Source organism: Somniosus microcephalus, chromosome 17, assembly GCF_052327205.1.
Source record: "Somniosus microcephalus isolate GS21.2 chromosome 17, FLI_Smic_1.0, whole genome shotgun sequence".
Classification (NCBI taxonomy): domain Eukaryota; kingdom Metazoa; phylum Chordata; class Chondrichthyes; order Squaliformes; family Somniosidae; genus Somniosus; species Somniosus microcephalus.
Window position 1 is genome coordinate 38,630,672 of NC_141003.1, and position 17,461 is coordinate 38,648,132.

At 42.5% G+C, this 17,461-nt stretch overlaps 1 protein-coding gene across 2 annotated transcripts in view; it reads right to left on the bottom strand.

Moving 5' to 3' along the window:
• LOC147105657 (ankyrin repeat and sterile alpha motif domain-containing protein 1B-like) overlaps positions 1-17,461 on the bottom strand; it is a 132,027-nt gene that overhangs the window by 96,437 nt on the left and 18,129 nt on the right. Inside the window, exon 1 of one of the 2 annotated variants that reach the window (XM_086010211.1) lies at positions 16,556-16,689. The exons of the other annotated variant lie outside the window; for it this stretch is intronic. Coding sequence (XP_085866337.1) covers positions 16,556-16,640 — 85 coding nt within the window. The 5' untranslated portion in view covers positions 16,641-16,689. Of the gene's footprint in view, positions 1-16,555; positions 16,690-17,461 lie in introns of those variants that run through there. 2 annotated transcript variants of the gene reach the window in all.

Genomic DNA, 17,461 nt, shown 5'->3' on the forward strand with positions numbered 1-17,461 from the left:
CTTGTTGACCTATCTGGAAGGTTCTAGTTGGCCTTTCATTCATGCCTTGAAACTGCCGGTTCTCCACGTCCCTTCTGATGTTGGGCTTGACCAAATCCAGCCGGCATCTTAGGTTTCTATTGAAGAACATCATGGCGGGAGTTTGGTTGGTAACCATATGTGTTGCATTCCTGTATGCGAATAAGAAGTTATCCACCTTGTGCTGAAGTTTTATGTCTTCATTACCCATGGCCTTTATGGCCTTCTTGAAGGTCTGGACAAACCTTTCAGCCAATCCATTGGTGGCGGGATGGTATGGGGCGGACGTGTAGTGCTTAACCCCATTGTTTTTTAAGAACTTCCTGAATTCTTCGGACACAAATTGCGGTCCATTATCAGGACATATCTGTTCCGGCAGCCCATTCCTGGCAAATATGGTCCTTAATACTGTGATAGTTTTTTCCGTGGTGGTGGAGGACATCTTTATTACCTCCGGCCACTTGGAGTGTGCATCAACCGCGATTAAGAACATTGAGTCCATAAATGGACCAGCAAAGTCGATGTGCACCCTTTGCCAGGGAGATGAGGGCCACTCCCATGGATGTAGAGGGGCTTGTGGTGGAGCGTTTTGGACCTTCTGGCATCCTAGGCAGCTCTTGGTCATTTCTTCGATGTCTCCATCGATACCTGGCCACCATACAAACGCCCTAGCTAGGTTCTTCATTTTCACTCCACCCAGATGCCCCTCGTGAAGCTCCTTTAGCACGTTATCCTGGAGTTTGGGTGGAATCACCACTCTGGATCCACACATCAAGGTTCCTCGGCACACTGACAGCTGTTCTCTTCTTTGCGAGAATGCTGGCAACAGTGGTTCGCCATGTGCTGGCCATCCTTTCACTGTTAAATCGTAGACCCGTGAGAGAGTCGGGTCATTTCTCGTCTCCCTTTCAATGGCAGAATTTGTTACTGGTAGACATTCCACTATGGTAGAGTGGAACATCTCCACTGGGTCTACTGTAGGTGCCTCTTCTACCGTTGGCAACGGTAGGCACGATAAACCGTCAGCATTCCCATGCTGTTTTGATCCCTTGTATTCTATGTTGTATTGGTGTGCCCCTAGAAAAAGGGACCACCTCTGTAGCCTTTGCGCTGTCATAATGGGAACACCCTTTTTAGGGTTGAATATGGAGATGAGGGGTTGATGGTCAGTCAAGAAGGTAAATTTTTGTCCGTGTAGGTAATGGTTGAATTTCTTCACTCCCCATACCAGGCTGAGTGCTTCCCTGTCGATTTGGGCATAGTTACGCTCAGCTGAGTTTAATGAGCGTGACGCAAAAGCTATCGGCCGTTCTGAGCCATCAGGGAATTTATGGGATAATACTGCTCCTATGCCGTAAGGGGATGCATCGCACGCCAGTCTGATTGGCAGTGATGGGTTGTAATGAGCCAAAACTTCTTCGGATGTGATTAAGTCTTTGCATTTATGGAAGGCACGTTTACAGTCTTCGTTCCATTTCCAAATCACTCCTGTTTGTAGCAGTTCATTAAGAGGGTGTAGAAGAGTTGATAAGTTCGGTAAAAATTTATGATAGTAATTTATTAATCCCAGGAACGACCTTAATTGTGAAACATTTTCAGGTGCTGGGGCTTTTATGACCGCTTCAATTTTTTCAGGTGACTTATGCAACCCTTCCTTATTAATTATGTGGCCACAATATGATATTTGATTTTGGAAAAATTCGCACTTGGGGCGATTTGCTCGTAGGCCCCGTTCTCTCAGCCTAGTGAGCACCTGCTCCAAATTGGCAAGGTGCTCGTTGTCGTTTTCTCCTGTTACAAGGATGTCGTCTAGGTAGCATTGAGTCCCCGGAATCCCTCGCAGGACTTGCTCCAAAGCTCTTTGCCAGATAGCTGGAGTTGATGCTACTCCAAAAAACAGTCGATTGTACTGGTACAGGCCTTTGTGTGTGTTTATCGTGAGATACTTTTTAGAGGCCTCCTCAACCTCCATCTGTAGATATGCCTGTGCCAAGTCAATTTTGGTGAAACGTTTCCCTCCGGATAGTGAGGCGAAAATATCTTCTATCCTCGGAAGAGGATACTGTACTGTGTGAAGGACCGGGTTTACAGTTACCTTGAAGTCTCCACAGATGCAAATTTTTCTTTGTTCTTCAGATTTATCATTATTCAATGCTCTTTTCATGACTGGAACGATGGGTGTTGCCCACTCGCTCCAATCTATTTTGGATAATACGCCTGCCTTTTCCAAATTCTCCAGCTCTGCCTCGACTGCTGGACGAATTGCGTATGGCACCGGTCTTGCCTTAAAAAATTTGGGAATTGCTGCATCTTCCACTTTTATTGAGGCGGTGATGCCTTTCAAGGTTCCTAGTTTCTCTTGAAACACTTCTTTGGCGTTGGCCAAGATGTCTTTCAATCGTTCAGGTATGATGTCATCATTGTTTTTTTTCTTACTGGTCACTGTCAGTGCCTGAATGGAGTGCCAGTCTAAACGTATCTTTCTGATCCATTCACGTCCCAACAACGGTGGACCACCATCTTGTAGAATGTATAAATACAACTTTTGTATTTCTTTGCCGTTGTATACAACAGGCACCCTTATTTTTCCTTTGGGGTATACGTTCTGCCCCGTATATGTTTTTAAGATAATGGATGTGTCTTTTAGAGGTATATGCGAAAATAGCCTCTCGTAATCCCGTTGATTTATTACGGTTAGAGCTGATCCTGTATCTAGCTCCATTTTAACTGGGGACCCTGCTATCGTGAGGGTAACCCAAATGGTTTGGTAATCATCTTTGGTAAGTACATTATGTAATTTGAGACAGCTTAGTCTCTTGTTTTCGGAGTCGCTGTCGCTCTTCTGGTCTTCGGAGCTACTGTCCGTCATCATTTGTACCTTCCTGTAATTTCCTTTATTGATTTTTTTTTTTCTGTCTGTGGATTTATTTTGTCCAGATCGGCATACCCGTGCAATGTGTCCAATCTTTCCGCATTGCCTGCATGCTTTGTCCTTGAACCAGCAGTCCCTCTGGTTATGGGTGGATCTGCCGCAGCGATAACATCTTTCGAAACCCTGTGTCATTTCACGGGTGCCGAAGTCCTGTGTCTTTTGTTGTATCTCTGCAGCTCCTCTTGCTGCTGCTTCGTATGATACAGCCATACTGAAAGCTTTGTCCAATGTTAAATCTTTTTCAGAAAGCAGCCTTTTTTGTGTTCCTTCACTTAAGAGACCGCAGACGAATTTGTCTCGAAGATAATCTGCTAGTCCTGCCCCGAATTGGCAGTACTTTGATAGCTTTCTTAATTCGGTTAGGTAATCAGCGTTACTTTGATTCTTGTGTTGATTTCTCTTGAAGAACTTGAATCGTTCCGCTATCAGCGGCGGTGTTGGGTTTAAGTGCTCCTGCAGGGTATCAACAATTTCTTTAAAATTCTTGTCCTTTGGTTTGGCTGGAGTGATTAAATTTCGTAACAGCCCGTATGCCTTTGCGCCCATTAGGTTCAGCAGTACTGAAGCTTTTTTTTCCATCTTCTATTCCATTTGCAGTGCAATATACCTCTACTCTTTCCACGTATGTGGTCCAATCCTCTATTTCGCTATCAAAAGCATCAATATTGCCAGACTTAGGCATTTCAGAAAAGATATGGCGCTTCCCGCGCTTTTCTTTCTTTTCTGCAGCAAAGATATGCCGCTTCCCGCACTTTCCTGCCGCTGCTGCCGATGACAATGCTTTTTCCCGCGGTTCCCGTTCTTTTTTTAATTTTTTTAAAATTTATTTACAGTTGGAGACTTGTTCCCGCCGGACTTTCTCTCCAGGTCTGAACGCTGACCTGCTTGCAGCGCCGGCCGTCTCCCGAGTGCTCCCTCCCAGTCCGTTATTGCTTGCCTCCGATTTCGCTGCCTGTCTCAGCTGTAGAGCCAGCCGCTGGAGCCCCAGCCTGACGCCCAGGAAGGATTAGCGCAGTACCTGCCACCAGCTTGGCCAGCTGGTGAAACCACAGCTTCTCTCACTTTCTTGAGTCTTCTGGACACCCGAGGAATCGATGTCCTTGAGGTGCTGCCGAATTGCAGGTAAGTCCGTTTCCACTTCGTCGCCACTGTAGTGTCCGTGTGTTGATAAAGACACTGAAGACAGGAGTTGGTTCATTGGTGTTTACTAAGCAAAGTCTGGGGGGGGGTTCTAACGGATATACACAATATACAGGCTTATATAGCCCGAGCGGCCATTACCGGCATTACAGCACACCTGGGGCTCTTAAAGGCACATACACAACAGAGAGTATACCAACTGATTGAACAACCAATGAAATAATGGCCCAGAAATTAGGTTCGGGGACTTGCTGCGCGTGCAAGCCCCCGATGTGCACTTACCCGGCGCACCTGCCGTTCTGCTCCCGGGACGCTTGCAATTCCTGTTTTCAGTTGATTATTCCCGGGCAGCGTCTGACGTCACGCCGCCCAGGAGTGCAGCCAGCACGAAGCCTCGAGCGCGGAGTCTAAGTTAGACACGCCCCTTGAGGTCTCCTTAACATAGGCCACGCCCCCAATTTTTAACACAAGCTGCAAAGCAATTTTATATGCAGAGCAGCATTTTAAATACATTTTTTGTATTTTTATTAATCTTTAGGTAACTTTTATAAAGTTTTAAATACTTTTACATTATTTTGAAGAATGTAAAGTAGTTTTAAACAGAATTAAAGCGTAGTTATTTTGATGAGCCGGCTGGGATCACGTGGGCACTGGGCAACCAATGGGAGGTTGCAAAAGTTCATTCATGAGTTTGATAGTAAGAACTGTCAAACTCATGAAAACTCAGGGCGCCCAAAACAGCACTTAAACTACAAATAAAAGTTTTTTAAAATCCCACTAAATAAATGAACTATGAATAACTGTAAAAAAATTATTTTAAACAATTAATCAAATTTTTTTTTAAAATAATTTTTTAACAAATAGGGTCTAAAAAATAAAGCTGTGGAAAAAATGTTATAATTTTAAGTAATAGACCACTTACCTTAAAGAATGAAGTCCTTACGTCTCCTTTTTACATTCGTAAAAAGGAGAGGCCCTTACACACGCGCAAACCTGTGGGGAAAAAAAGGAATTTCAGCGCGCACGCGCAGACTCCTGTGCGCACGCGTTCGTCCTCTGAACCCCTTGGTTCAGAGGACAGGAAATGCCGGTTTTCCGCGCATGCGCTGTGCATGCTGAAATCCGGCACTTCCAACGGGCCCACGCGTGAGTACCCTGTCCGCACTCATGCGTTGGGACCGGAAGTACTGGGCCAATTTAAAAAACAAAAGATTACTTTGAACAATCTAAACATGTCCAAAGAGGGAAAATTAACAGGAGAACAGATGGTTACCCAACTATTTCATAGAACAAGGACCTGACTCCACTGATTTGATTAAGTTTGCTTTTTTTATATCTCTATCTCTAATAATTCATATATTACATCCTCCCATCACCTAATGTGCACTGCAATAATGTACAATAAAACTTATTTAAATTCTTTTGATGTTTAATCAGATGCTTTTTCAACTTTGGTGGTTTAAACATCTACAAAGTTAATTTTCATTCTGCTCAAAATTTTTTTCCAAACAAAGCTTTTGTTAAATGTCAATCATGAATGAAACCAAAACTTGTTCTGCTTCTAACTCCACAGATGAACCATCCACATAAGAACATAAGAAATAGGAGGAGTAGGCCATTCGGCCCTTCGAGCCTGCTCTGCCATTCAATGAAATCATAGCTGATCTTCTGCCTCAACTCCATTCACCGGCCCAATCACCATATCCCTTGATGCCCTTACTAGTCAGAAATCTATCGATTTATGTTTTGAATATATCCAATGACTGAGCCTCCACAGCCCTCTGGGGTAGATAATTCCAAAAATACACCACCCTCTGTGTGAAGAAATTTCTTCTCATCTCAGTCCTGAATGGCCTACCCTTTATCTTGAGGCTGTGGCCCCTGGTTCTAGACTCCCCAGCTAAGGGAAACATTCTCCCAGCATCCATCCTATCAAGCCCTGTAATAATTTTGTATGCTTCAATGAGATCTCCTCTCATTCTTCTGAATTCAAGAGTATACAGGCCTAGTTTACTCAATCTCTTCTCATACGACAGCCCTGCCATCCCAGGAATCAATCTTGTGAATCTTCGTTGCACTCCCTCTATGGCAAGTATATCCTTCCTTTGGTAAGGAGACCAAAATTGTACACAGTACTCCAGGTGTGGTCTCACCAAGGCCCTATATAATTGGAGTAAGACTTCTTTACTCCTGTACTCAAATCCTCTTGTAACGAAGGCCAGCATACCATTTGCCTTCCTAATGGCTTGCTGCACCTGCACATTCACTTTCAGTGACTCATGTACAAGGACACCCAGGTCCCTTTGAGCATCTGCATTCCCCAATCTTTCACCATTTGGGAAATACTCTGCCTTTCTGTTTTTTCTACCAAAGTGGATAACTTCACATTTATCCACATTATATTCCATCTGCCATGTTCTCGCCCACTTACTGAGCCTGTCGAGATCCCCTTGAAGCCTCTTCACATCCTCACACTGCCACCTAGCTTTGTATCATCAGCAAATTTGGAAATGTTACATTTAGTCCCCTCATCCAAATCATTGATATAGATTGCGAATAGCTGGGGCCCAAGCACCGATCCTTGCAGTACCCCACTAGTCACAGCCTACTATCCTGAAAAAGACCCGTTTATCCCTACTCTTTGTTTTCTGTCTGTTAACCAATTCACAATCCGTGCTAGTATATTACCCCTAATTCCATGTGCCCTAATTTTGTTCACCAACCTCTTGTGTAGGACCTTATCGAAGGCCTTCTGAAAATCCAGATACACCGCATCTACCGGTTCCCCTTTGTCTACTCCACTAGTTACATCCTCAAAGAACTCCAATAGGCTTGTCAAACAGGATTTCCCTTTCATAAATGTGAGGCTAACAGGTCTGTAGTTCCCTGTTTTCTCTCTCCCTCCTTTCTTGAATAGCGGGGTTACATTTGCTATCCTCCAATCTGCAGGAACCGTTCCAGAATCTATAGAATTTTGAAAGATGACAACCAATGCATCCACTATTCCAATGGCCAGCTCTTTCAAAACCCTAGGATGTAGGTCATCCGTTCCTTGAGATTTATCAACTTCTAGTCCCATTAATTTTGCTAGTACTGTTTTTTTTAACTAATAATAATTTCTTTAAGTTCCTCATTCTCGTCACACCCTTGGTTTTCTTGTATTTCTGGGAAGTTTTTTGTGTCTTCCTCTGTTAAGACAGAAACAAAGTATTTATTTAATTTCTCAGCCATTTCCTCATTCCCCATTATAAATTCTCCCGTTTCGGACTGTAAAGGACCTACATTTACCTTCGCCAGTCTTTTCCTTTTCACATACCTATAGAAGCTTGTACAATCCATTTTTATATTTTTCGCTAGTTTAGGCTCATATTCCATTTTCCTTCTTTATCAATTTCTTGGTCCCCCTTTGCTGATTTCTAAAAAGATCCCAATCCTCAGGCTGACCGCTTTTTCTGGCAACTTTATAAGCTTCCTCCTTTGACTTAATACTAGCTTTAATTTCTTTTGTTAGCCATGGTTGGATCACTTTTCCTTTTGGGTTTTTATGCCCTGGAGGAATATATGTTTGTTGCAAATTATGCATTATTTCCTTGAATGTTAGCCATTGTATGTCCACCTTCATACCTTTTAGTGTAGTCTCCCAATCTACCATGGCCAACTTGTCCCTCATACCCTTGTACAGGAAACTTTGTGCTATCCGGCAACCACGGGACCGAGCTGCTGCCGTTGCCTCAAAACTGCTGTACTCTCCAGAGTTAATGTTGAGAGATACGGAGATTCTTATCTCCGTATTTGACAACAAACACTGTTGCTTAGCAACAGCTTCTAAACACTCGGGTGTGGCCCTAAAGCTCTGTAGCTGAAGCTGTTGCTATAGCTACAGACCTTGCACAGCTTGACTGTTCAAACAAAGCAAAAAAAAACAAACAAAAAGAATAAAAAACAGCTGCTGATTTTTGCCGGAGGCTCCAGATTGCCGGATAGCTCACCTCCGGATAGCACAAAGTTTCCTGTAATTTCCTCTGTTTAGATTGAAGACCTTAGTTTCAGATTGGACTACATCACTCTCAAACGTAATGTAAAATTCAATCATATTATGGTCACTTGTCCCTAAAGGCCCCTTTACCACAAGATTATTGATTAGCCCTCTCTCATTACACAATACCAGATCCAGAACAGCCTGTTCCCTGGTTGGTTCCTCCACATACTGATCCAGGAAACGATCTCGCATGCATTCCAAGAATTCATCCTCCACACAGTTTCTGCTCCCTACTAGTTTTGCTGACTACTTTTCTAACTTGCACTTCCAGCTTTGTTTCTCTCCGTCTGGGCCCACAGTGGTAATTTGATTTGCCCAGTCAATATGTAGATTAAAGTCCCCCATGATTACTGTATTGCCCTTGTTACATGCACTTCTAATCTCTTAATTGATACTGTGCCCTACATTACCATTACTGTTAGGTGGCCTATACACAACTCCCACCAATGTTTTCCGCCCTTTGCTTTTTCTTAGCTCCACCCAAACTGATTCCAGATCCTACATCACGATCTGCCAAGCCAAGATCTTTTATCTCTACCGTACCGATCTCATCCCTTATTAACAGCGCTACGCCACCTCCTTTTCTTTTTTGTCTGTCCTTCCTAAATGTTGAGTACCCTGGAACATTCAGTTCCCAGCTTTGGTTACCCTGCAACTATGTCTCTGTAATGGTAATTACATCATGCCCATTTACTTCTATTAGTGCCATTAATTCATCCACCTTGTTGCGAATGCTACATGCATTTAGATAAAGTGCCTTCAACTTTGCCTGTTTAATATTTTTCTGCACTTTGACCCTCTTTACTGTTGGCCTTTGTTTCTGCTCCCTACTAGTTTTGCTGACTACTTTTCTAACTTGCACTTCCAGCTTTGTTTCTCTGTGCTCTGGGCCCACACTTAAGTTCTCAGCCCCCTGACAAACTAGGTTAAATCCTTCCCAACAGCACTAGCAAACCCCCCTGCGAGGATGTTGGTCCCATTTCTGCTGCGGTGTAACCCGTCCAGCTTGTGCAGGTCCCACCTTCCCCAGAATCGGTCCCAATGCCTCAGGAATTTAAATCCCTCCCTCCTGCACCATCTCTCCAGCCACGCATTCATCTGGTCTATTCTCCTATTTCTGCTCTCGCTAGCATGTGGCACTGGGAGTAATCCTGAGATTACTACCTTTGAGGTCCTGCTTTTTAATTTATTTTCACATCTTCATTATTAAGTTCAAAATAGCAACAAACTACTTTGATTTCAGAGATTGGTGAGAAAGAGGGATCTAGGGTGGCTGAGGAATGTTTGTAAACAGGTGGATGAAGGTAGCCCTGATAATGGAATGGATATGGGACAAATACAACAAAAATGGATCACAATCATAACTGTACAAAACGCACCGTATCAATGTGTGTGTACATTATCTCCTTTTCAAATTAATAACACTTCTCATTGCATGAACAATTGAATGGAAGGTTTTTCCCATCATTAATTGCAGTCAATGTTTAAGGATTATCATGTACTATTGATGGCTCCAAGAATTAATGGCGTTACATATATTACATTATCAAAACAGTTCGTCTGATCCGCATTTCTACTTCGCCAGATTTTAATTGGTGTATATTCTAATACAATTGTGCATTTCCTTTGATGTGTGGATCCCTGCTGTTTAACAAGCTCTGTGTACAAAAGGAGAAGGGATGCTCTCAGAGGAGTAGTGTTCCCTTTGAATTTGCAATGCAGTCAAAATGCCGATAATTCTGCAGGAGCATGCAATGAGAAATAGATAAATAATTATTGCACAATCTTTTTATAGCAACACAAGTGTTCTGTGAGCGTTTCCCGAAGGAAATGTCCATACTATGGAGTGACAATAATATTAGAGTGCAGTCCATCTGTTTGCCACTTTTTTGGCTGGCAAATTGAAAACAACAATAAATAAAGACTCGCATGGGGGACTAGCTGGTTTTAATATTTAAGCAATAGACTGATCTTCTTGAATAATGTAACAGCAATGATTTCAGATCAATTCATTGGTAAAATATCACATCCAAAGGGATTCTGGCATGTTTTCTGTTTATAAAATGGATTTAAAGGTTATATTTGTCACAAATTTTAAAAAACGATGGGAGATGATATCGGGCAACATGACATCATGATGTTAAACTTTCTGTAGCATGTGCAAGTCTTAAAAATATACATTCTGCTTAACTTTTCAATGTCCCCATAAACTTCTCATCAACATCATACACATTGGCTGTGCTTACAATCGGTACCATACAGCCTTTGATATACAGTCTATAATCTGACTTTTGTAATTCTTAAAGAATATTTTCATTAAAATTTTCATCCCCTTTTCTCCCTTCCTCTCCTGAAGCTAGACTCATGCTGGGGTACAGATAGGGGCACGTCTCCAGTACCTCATTCAGCTAGCCACTTTTAATGTGCAAGCCTATCCAGCGAGCATTGGCAAGCAATCTGAACACAGATTAGAGTTGAGCCCAATCCGGTATTCATGCAATATCCACTATGCCAATATGTAGCAGGGGGTCAAAGGACAGCAATCAGGAACAGGAAAATTGGCTCCTATCGTGACTGGGGTTATTCTGTGCCCAACACTGGCGCAAATGAAATTAAGCTAAGCACAGATCAAATCTGGGGACCTTGTTGATATTGATGGATCAGTATCTCAACTCCCGCTGTACTTATCCACTTACTTTTTTCGGTGAGATCTACACATCTGTCTAAAAGCATGAATGTCAGGAGTCAGTTTCACTCAGTTAGTAGAAGACTGTATTCCGAGTCAAGTATTTTAAGAACAGCAGAGAGTCTACCTGATGTCCTGGTGAACATAATTCCTCAATCAACACCACTAAAAGCAAATTAACTCATTTACTGTTTGTAGGAGTTTGTTGTGCACAAATTAACTGGCACATTTGCTTATATAACAGTGCCTGCACTTCAAAAGTCATTCACTGTTTGTGAAGCACTTTTCGACATCCTGAGGTCATGATAAGGCGCTGTATAAATGCAAGTTCATTTTTTGTTTCTTAATATCTTCTGAAGTCAAAACAAACTATTGTTAGATGGCAAGATGATCCTTTTGCTGTTAATACAGAGTACAATCACGTAGAAATTCTGGGCAATATCGAATCCAGTTTAGTATTGTGGAGAAAATTAAAAATAATTTGGTGGTATAGTTAATATCGTGTGGATCTAACGAGGCACACATGCTGGTGTCAGAATATCAATGTACTGTAGTTGACTTCTGTTGCTGTGGCAAGAAATTGCAGTCAATCACTTCCTGCCATAGATCGAAAATGTCATGTCATTGGCAATATTTCTCCCAATTATTTCACTATTACAGAAGTCAAAGTTGAGCTGCATTGGTGCTTGGCATTGAAGCACCAGTATACATAATCATGGAGGAAAGTTTGATCTCCATGCTCTGTATTCCCGATCTCAGTCATACAGCTTTGGGAGATAAAGGAGCAGTGGTTATGATTCGCCTCACAAAACCGATGGGAAAATCAGAGTGATAATTATTCTCACCTACTGTCATGTGCATAAAACTGGGTATTTTGGAAGGCAATTGGTAGAGCCCTGAGAATAGGTTGCCTGTTCATACTTTTGGTTTGCAGGAAATGTAATGTAGCCCCTTCACCCGCACCCGCCCCCCCCACCCCGCTCTCTTGCCTGCCAGGAGCGTGTGCCGTTCCCGTGTTAAGGTAAGTAAAGATGGTGGGATGGCAGGAACAGGAACTTTGAGCAACACCCACCCCATCCCCGCTACCATCTTAACCTCCCCCCACTACCCATACTGTTCCTGCCAGGCAAGGGGGGGGGGGTTAAAATCTACCCCATGATGTGACCTCCCCAGTTGCAGGAGACTTTATCCTGGGCAGTGGGCAGTTTGTGACTACTGCATCCAATAGTGCATGGGGATGCCTCAGTGAAAATATCATTTAAATTTCACATGCTTAGAATCTGGCTAGAAAAGTACAAGTATTGTAACATCATCACTATAATAAATTGAGTTATAAGAATACAAAAAAACTTTGGATAGAAATCATTACAGTCATAATCATTTATAAATATTTCATAAGGATTCTTTCAGTAGAACTCTTCTGCAAAAATCTCCTTCAGCCGCATTATAAATAGTACAGAATATAATCCTTATAATCACAAAATCTTCATTATAATGATTAAAATGTTAAGAATATAAAATGTCCCCAGAAAAGCAAAGGCAGGCTGAGAGAAATTCTTAGCCCATTTCAAAAATGTGTTAACTAATCAGTATCAATTAATAAAACAAGGTTAAACAATAATGGATTTGATTGTGTCATGGCAAATTCTGGTTAGAGAGAATGAATCTGTTACTTTTTCAGCCTACATGCAATTTGCAAGATGGCTAATTGAAACCAATTAGAAGCAGTCAATCACCCTTTACTGATAAATGGCCACTTACACAAACTACCAGTTTTAAGGAACCAAAAAGAAACCCTGGATTGCTCAAAAAGCAGGATTTGGTTAAAAGTATTAACAATAGATAGAACACAGAATTGTTCACCTAACTGCTTCCAAGGCTAAATGAGACAATGTACTTTCGTGAAGATAATGGTCAAGGTTGAAGAAGACAGCTGCCCAGCTAAACCTTGAGAGACTGTGTGAACATTATAAAACTGCTTCTGCATCAGGGAGCGAGCGTGAGGATGGAAAGTTACTGAGAAATTTAGTTTGCCTGCAGCCGGGGTATAAAGAAGGATTGTTTAACCCTCTAAAAGAGGAAGAGACAAGGTTGCAGTCGGCAGGGACAGAGTCCACCTTCCAAGATGAAAGAAGATGTCAAAACTGTACGCTCAGACTAGGGTGTGATAAACACTTGTTTTGGGCATTATACAGATTCTCTTTTAGGGTTGTATTATTGTTAACTGTCTATTGAAGCATTGTTGATTTTACCATTAAGTTGATTTATGTCTGTGACTGATCTTGCCTCTGGATTTGAACTTAAATTTCTACAGACATTAGAGTGAAATCCTACAAAGTGGGTAAAATCCTACAGAAGCAAATTGTTTGACTGGTAGGTTGGTAACCTGACCACCAAACATATTATAGGTAAGAGACGCAAGCTGAATGTCAGGAGATAGGCCCCGATTTTAACTCTGGTACAAATTACGGTAGGTGAGCAGCGGTGTGAGTTAGAAATTCACCCACAGCTTGGGAAATAGTCAGGTATTTTAACTCCTGGGCCACATTTAAATCCGACCGGCTGGCTTCCCACCTGTGGTTGGTGGGAATTGGTGGAAAATTGCCTGGCCCGCTGACAGAAGGTTAGTGGCGGGAACAGTTGTCGCGTATCCCACGGAGGGTCCTGGGCTCAGAGCTGGGAGGAGGGGAAGGTCTAAGCTTTCCATGTGGGGCCCAGAGGAGCACTCCTGCTGCTCCTGGCCCCACAAGAAAAGTTAAATTAAAAACTTACCTGGTTGTGCCTTTTAATGCCCAGATCATCTTCGTCGCTGGGTTGGCCAAGCAGGGAACTCACTGCTACATATGCTCAGGCAGTTAGGTTCTGATGATGTCATCTGGATGCCTATATTAATAGTGGCTTTGGGCAGCTGTCCTTGCCGCCTGTTCAAGCGAGCAGGTGAAAATCAGAACCCATCAACACCCAGCGGCTCCAGGACAGATAAGTAACTTGAGCGATTTGAACTGCCCGCCTGCCTGGTTTGCGTCAGGTGGGTAGGGTTAAAATCGCCTCCAAAAGTTTCATACAAGTTGCGTTTCACGCAGAGTAATTGTAGTCAAGTGGAAAGCTAAATTTAAAAGGATTGTGCATGGTCCATTGGGTACTTATTAAGCTTAATGTTAATACTTTTAATGTATGCAGAGAATTTACGATCCTGCTAGCTCTTCGAGAACATTAAAATGTAACCACTGTTCAGAAGCTGGTGAATGGAGTTTGGCAGTATAACTCCGAACTTCCAGTTCTGCATCACACTTTATAGATAACAAAAATCTTTCTTCTTTTTAAACCCCTCAACATCTGGGCGCTGTTGCAATGCAATTGATCATTCTGGGATTGATTGTCATTTGCCTTTTCAACTTTAGGCCCCAATGTCGGCCCACACCTGAACCAACATCTGCTCTCGGCACATGTCGGGCTCACAGGGCCACCTCTGGTAGAAATCCTGAGGAAGTCCAGGAATATGCCTGTAAAGACCCTCAATTAGCAGTATGACATAAAGGAGATGGAGCAATTGGCTGGGCAGCAATTTTTTGACCCTTACCCCACCCAGGAATGACCTTGAAATTATTGCACAATTCCAGGACTTGGATGTTTTGATTTTAGCAAAGACACCTGGAGGCTGGTCCACAAAGGCAGAAGGCACAGAATTTCAGGGGAAGCTTCGAGAGTGAATCAGAAGCAAAGTCCTACAACCCTCCGAGATCTCTGCACTCCTCCAATTTTGGCCTCTTGTACATCCCTGATTTTCATCGCTCCGCCGTTGGCAGCCATCCCTTTGAGCTGCCTCGGCAATAAGCTCTGGAATTCCCTCCCTAAACCTCTCTCTCCTCCTTTAAGATGCTCCTTAAAACCTACCTCTTTGACCAAGCTTTTGGTCACCTGTCCTAATATCTCTTTTTGTGGCTCGGTGTCAAATTATGTCTGATAATGCTCCTGTGATGCTTCTTGGGATGCTTTACTACGTTAAAAGTGCTACATAAATGTAAGTTGTTGTTGCAGTTGTACATAGAACTGAAACAGAATGGACAAATATAATTAGCAGGGTGCCTCAGGAATCATATTTGAGCCATTATTATTTACATTATTTGGAAGTGGGGATAAAAAGGGAACTGTCTATACAAGGTGGGAGGCAGGGGGACTGGAGATAAGCAGAGGACAAGTGGACCATATATGGGAGCTCCTGGACAGTGTGGAAGATAAATGGGCAGATGCAGCTTAATGTGGACCAATGCAAGGTCATGTGACTACAAAAGAGGAATTATACAGTGCAATACGATAAACTGTAGACAACAGGACACAAAATGAGAGCGCGATCTGGGGGTTGCTGGTATATAGCTGTTTAACCATCAGACTAGCATACAACAGCAGTAAAGGTAAACAAAACCTTAGGATGAAATGCCAGAGAGATAGAACATAACCCCCATAAGATAGTAGCAAGCGTGTATACAGCACGCATCAGCTGGAGATCGGCATACAATTTTGTTAACAATGGGGACCGTTTGGAGAGGGTAAAGAGGAGGGGAAACTAAGCTTGATCTGGGGATTAGGTACCTGAGCTACGAGGAGAAGCTTTGGCAACTGAGAACATTTACACTGGAGAATAAAGGCTCATGGAAGACGTAAGCAAAGCTTTCAAGATTTTAAGGGATGTAGAGAAACTAAACTCTAATAAAAATTGTTCAAAATATGCACAAATTCTGTGAACAATGGGTGCATACTAAAGCTCAGAATAGGACAAGCTAACACAGTTTAGATGCAAGTACATCACACACAGGGTGGTGAATGTGCAGAAGACTGTCTAGGGAGATGGGGAGACAGATCGTTTTTTGGGTCAATGTGGTGCCTGTTTTAGGCCCAACTGGAAAATCTCTCCCATAGTTTATTACTGAACTTGGAGACCAGCTAGTTAGATTGCCATGCTCATTTCCAGTCCTGCTCATTCATAGGTTCTGTCTATCAGGCAGGACAATAAAGACAAAAACAATGATGGTCTTCAAGATACAGTTGCATGTTGTGATGGACAAATTAGAGTACTAGTAGAACAAGCTTTCATGGGTCAAATCCATCAATGAATTTGCTTATATTATGTTTGGGATAGACTCAAATATTAAGTAATTTTGGCAGCAAGCTTTGTGATAATAAATCAGATCCTGATATGTAAGTTACAATTAAGACTCACTGGAACCATATTGGGAATAATCACTAGAGACATATTACCAACACACTCTCAACATTAACTGTTATCATTAGCTTTGGGTTTAGCAACAAAAAAACACAAGGGGCGATTTTCACTTTCCCTGATCGGCAGGAACGGAGCGGGGAGCAGTTAAAATGGAATGGCTCCATTTTCCGCTCCATTCCCACCGATCTACAATTTTAACGCTGCTGGTTTTGGCGGAGGTTAAGACTTCTGCTGAACTCTGGCGGGAGCCTCGCTAACAAATGTAATCGGAGTCCCATATACTGTATGTACATGGGCCACCGATGGAATTTCAATCAGCTCTTGAGGGTAAACCTGGCATGAAGCCAGCGAGCATCACTGACATAAGTTAAGATAAAATTTCCTTTATTGGGGCCCGAAGGATAAAGAGCGCTCCTCTGGGACCCACAAGGGATGTCTGGGCCTCTACTGCCCCAGGCTACCCCCCACCCCCTGCCTCAGGCTGCAAGACCCTCAAACAGCCCGCCCACCGGGACTTACCTTGTTGCCGGTGGCAGCCTTCTGGTGCCAGCAGGCGGCCATGGGGCTGCCCGATTGTCGTCCTTCCCCGCCGGCCAGCCTCCATTATCTGCAGAGCAGCTGAGAAGCAGGATTCAGCTGAGGCCCGGACTGTTAAAATCGGTAAAGCCTTTACCATTTAAAGGTCTGCAGTCACAAACTGATAAAAACTGCAACATCCATTTTATTTAGAAAATTTAACAAAGTAGTAAATATTCTATGGCACTGTATACAGCTGATCGTACAAATTCACATAAAGCTATTATTGCACATGCTGTGTAAAGTTTGCAAAAAAAATGTACGTTTTGAAAATTGCCAAGTACATGATAACATGGATGCTGCAGTTTTTATAAGTTTGAAACAGACATATTACTTAGACCTTTAAATGGTCAATGAATTAAGCTTGTGGCTTAATAAATGCTGAGCGATCAAATTTGTAGTATAAAAGATTAAAATCAAGCCATGTCAAATGTCGGCATCCAATTACAGCTACAGCATCATTTTGATTTTGCTACATATTTACTTTGCAAAGTACCTGTATTTCATCTGATTGCAAGAGTAACATGATCAGTACAATCTGTGGAAGTAAAAATAAGTTATTCACCACCCCTCCAATCACCTACCCCAACAATGAGATTATGTCCTTGTTGTGACATGAGAATGAGAATTAATTGATCTGCTAGACCAGACCACTGCTTGTTTCTAACAGAGTGAGAATTGGTGTGGGGGAGGAAAAATAACTTTAAAAAATGGTCTGATATAAGATGACACGTGTAAACATTGTGAGAATATAATCCATCTCTCTTGCATGGACCGTTCATTTAGTGAGGCTTGTTTTAGGTACATGGTCACCAACGATAAATTTGCTGATTCTGAGGTGTCAGTCAC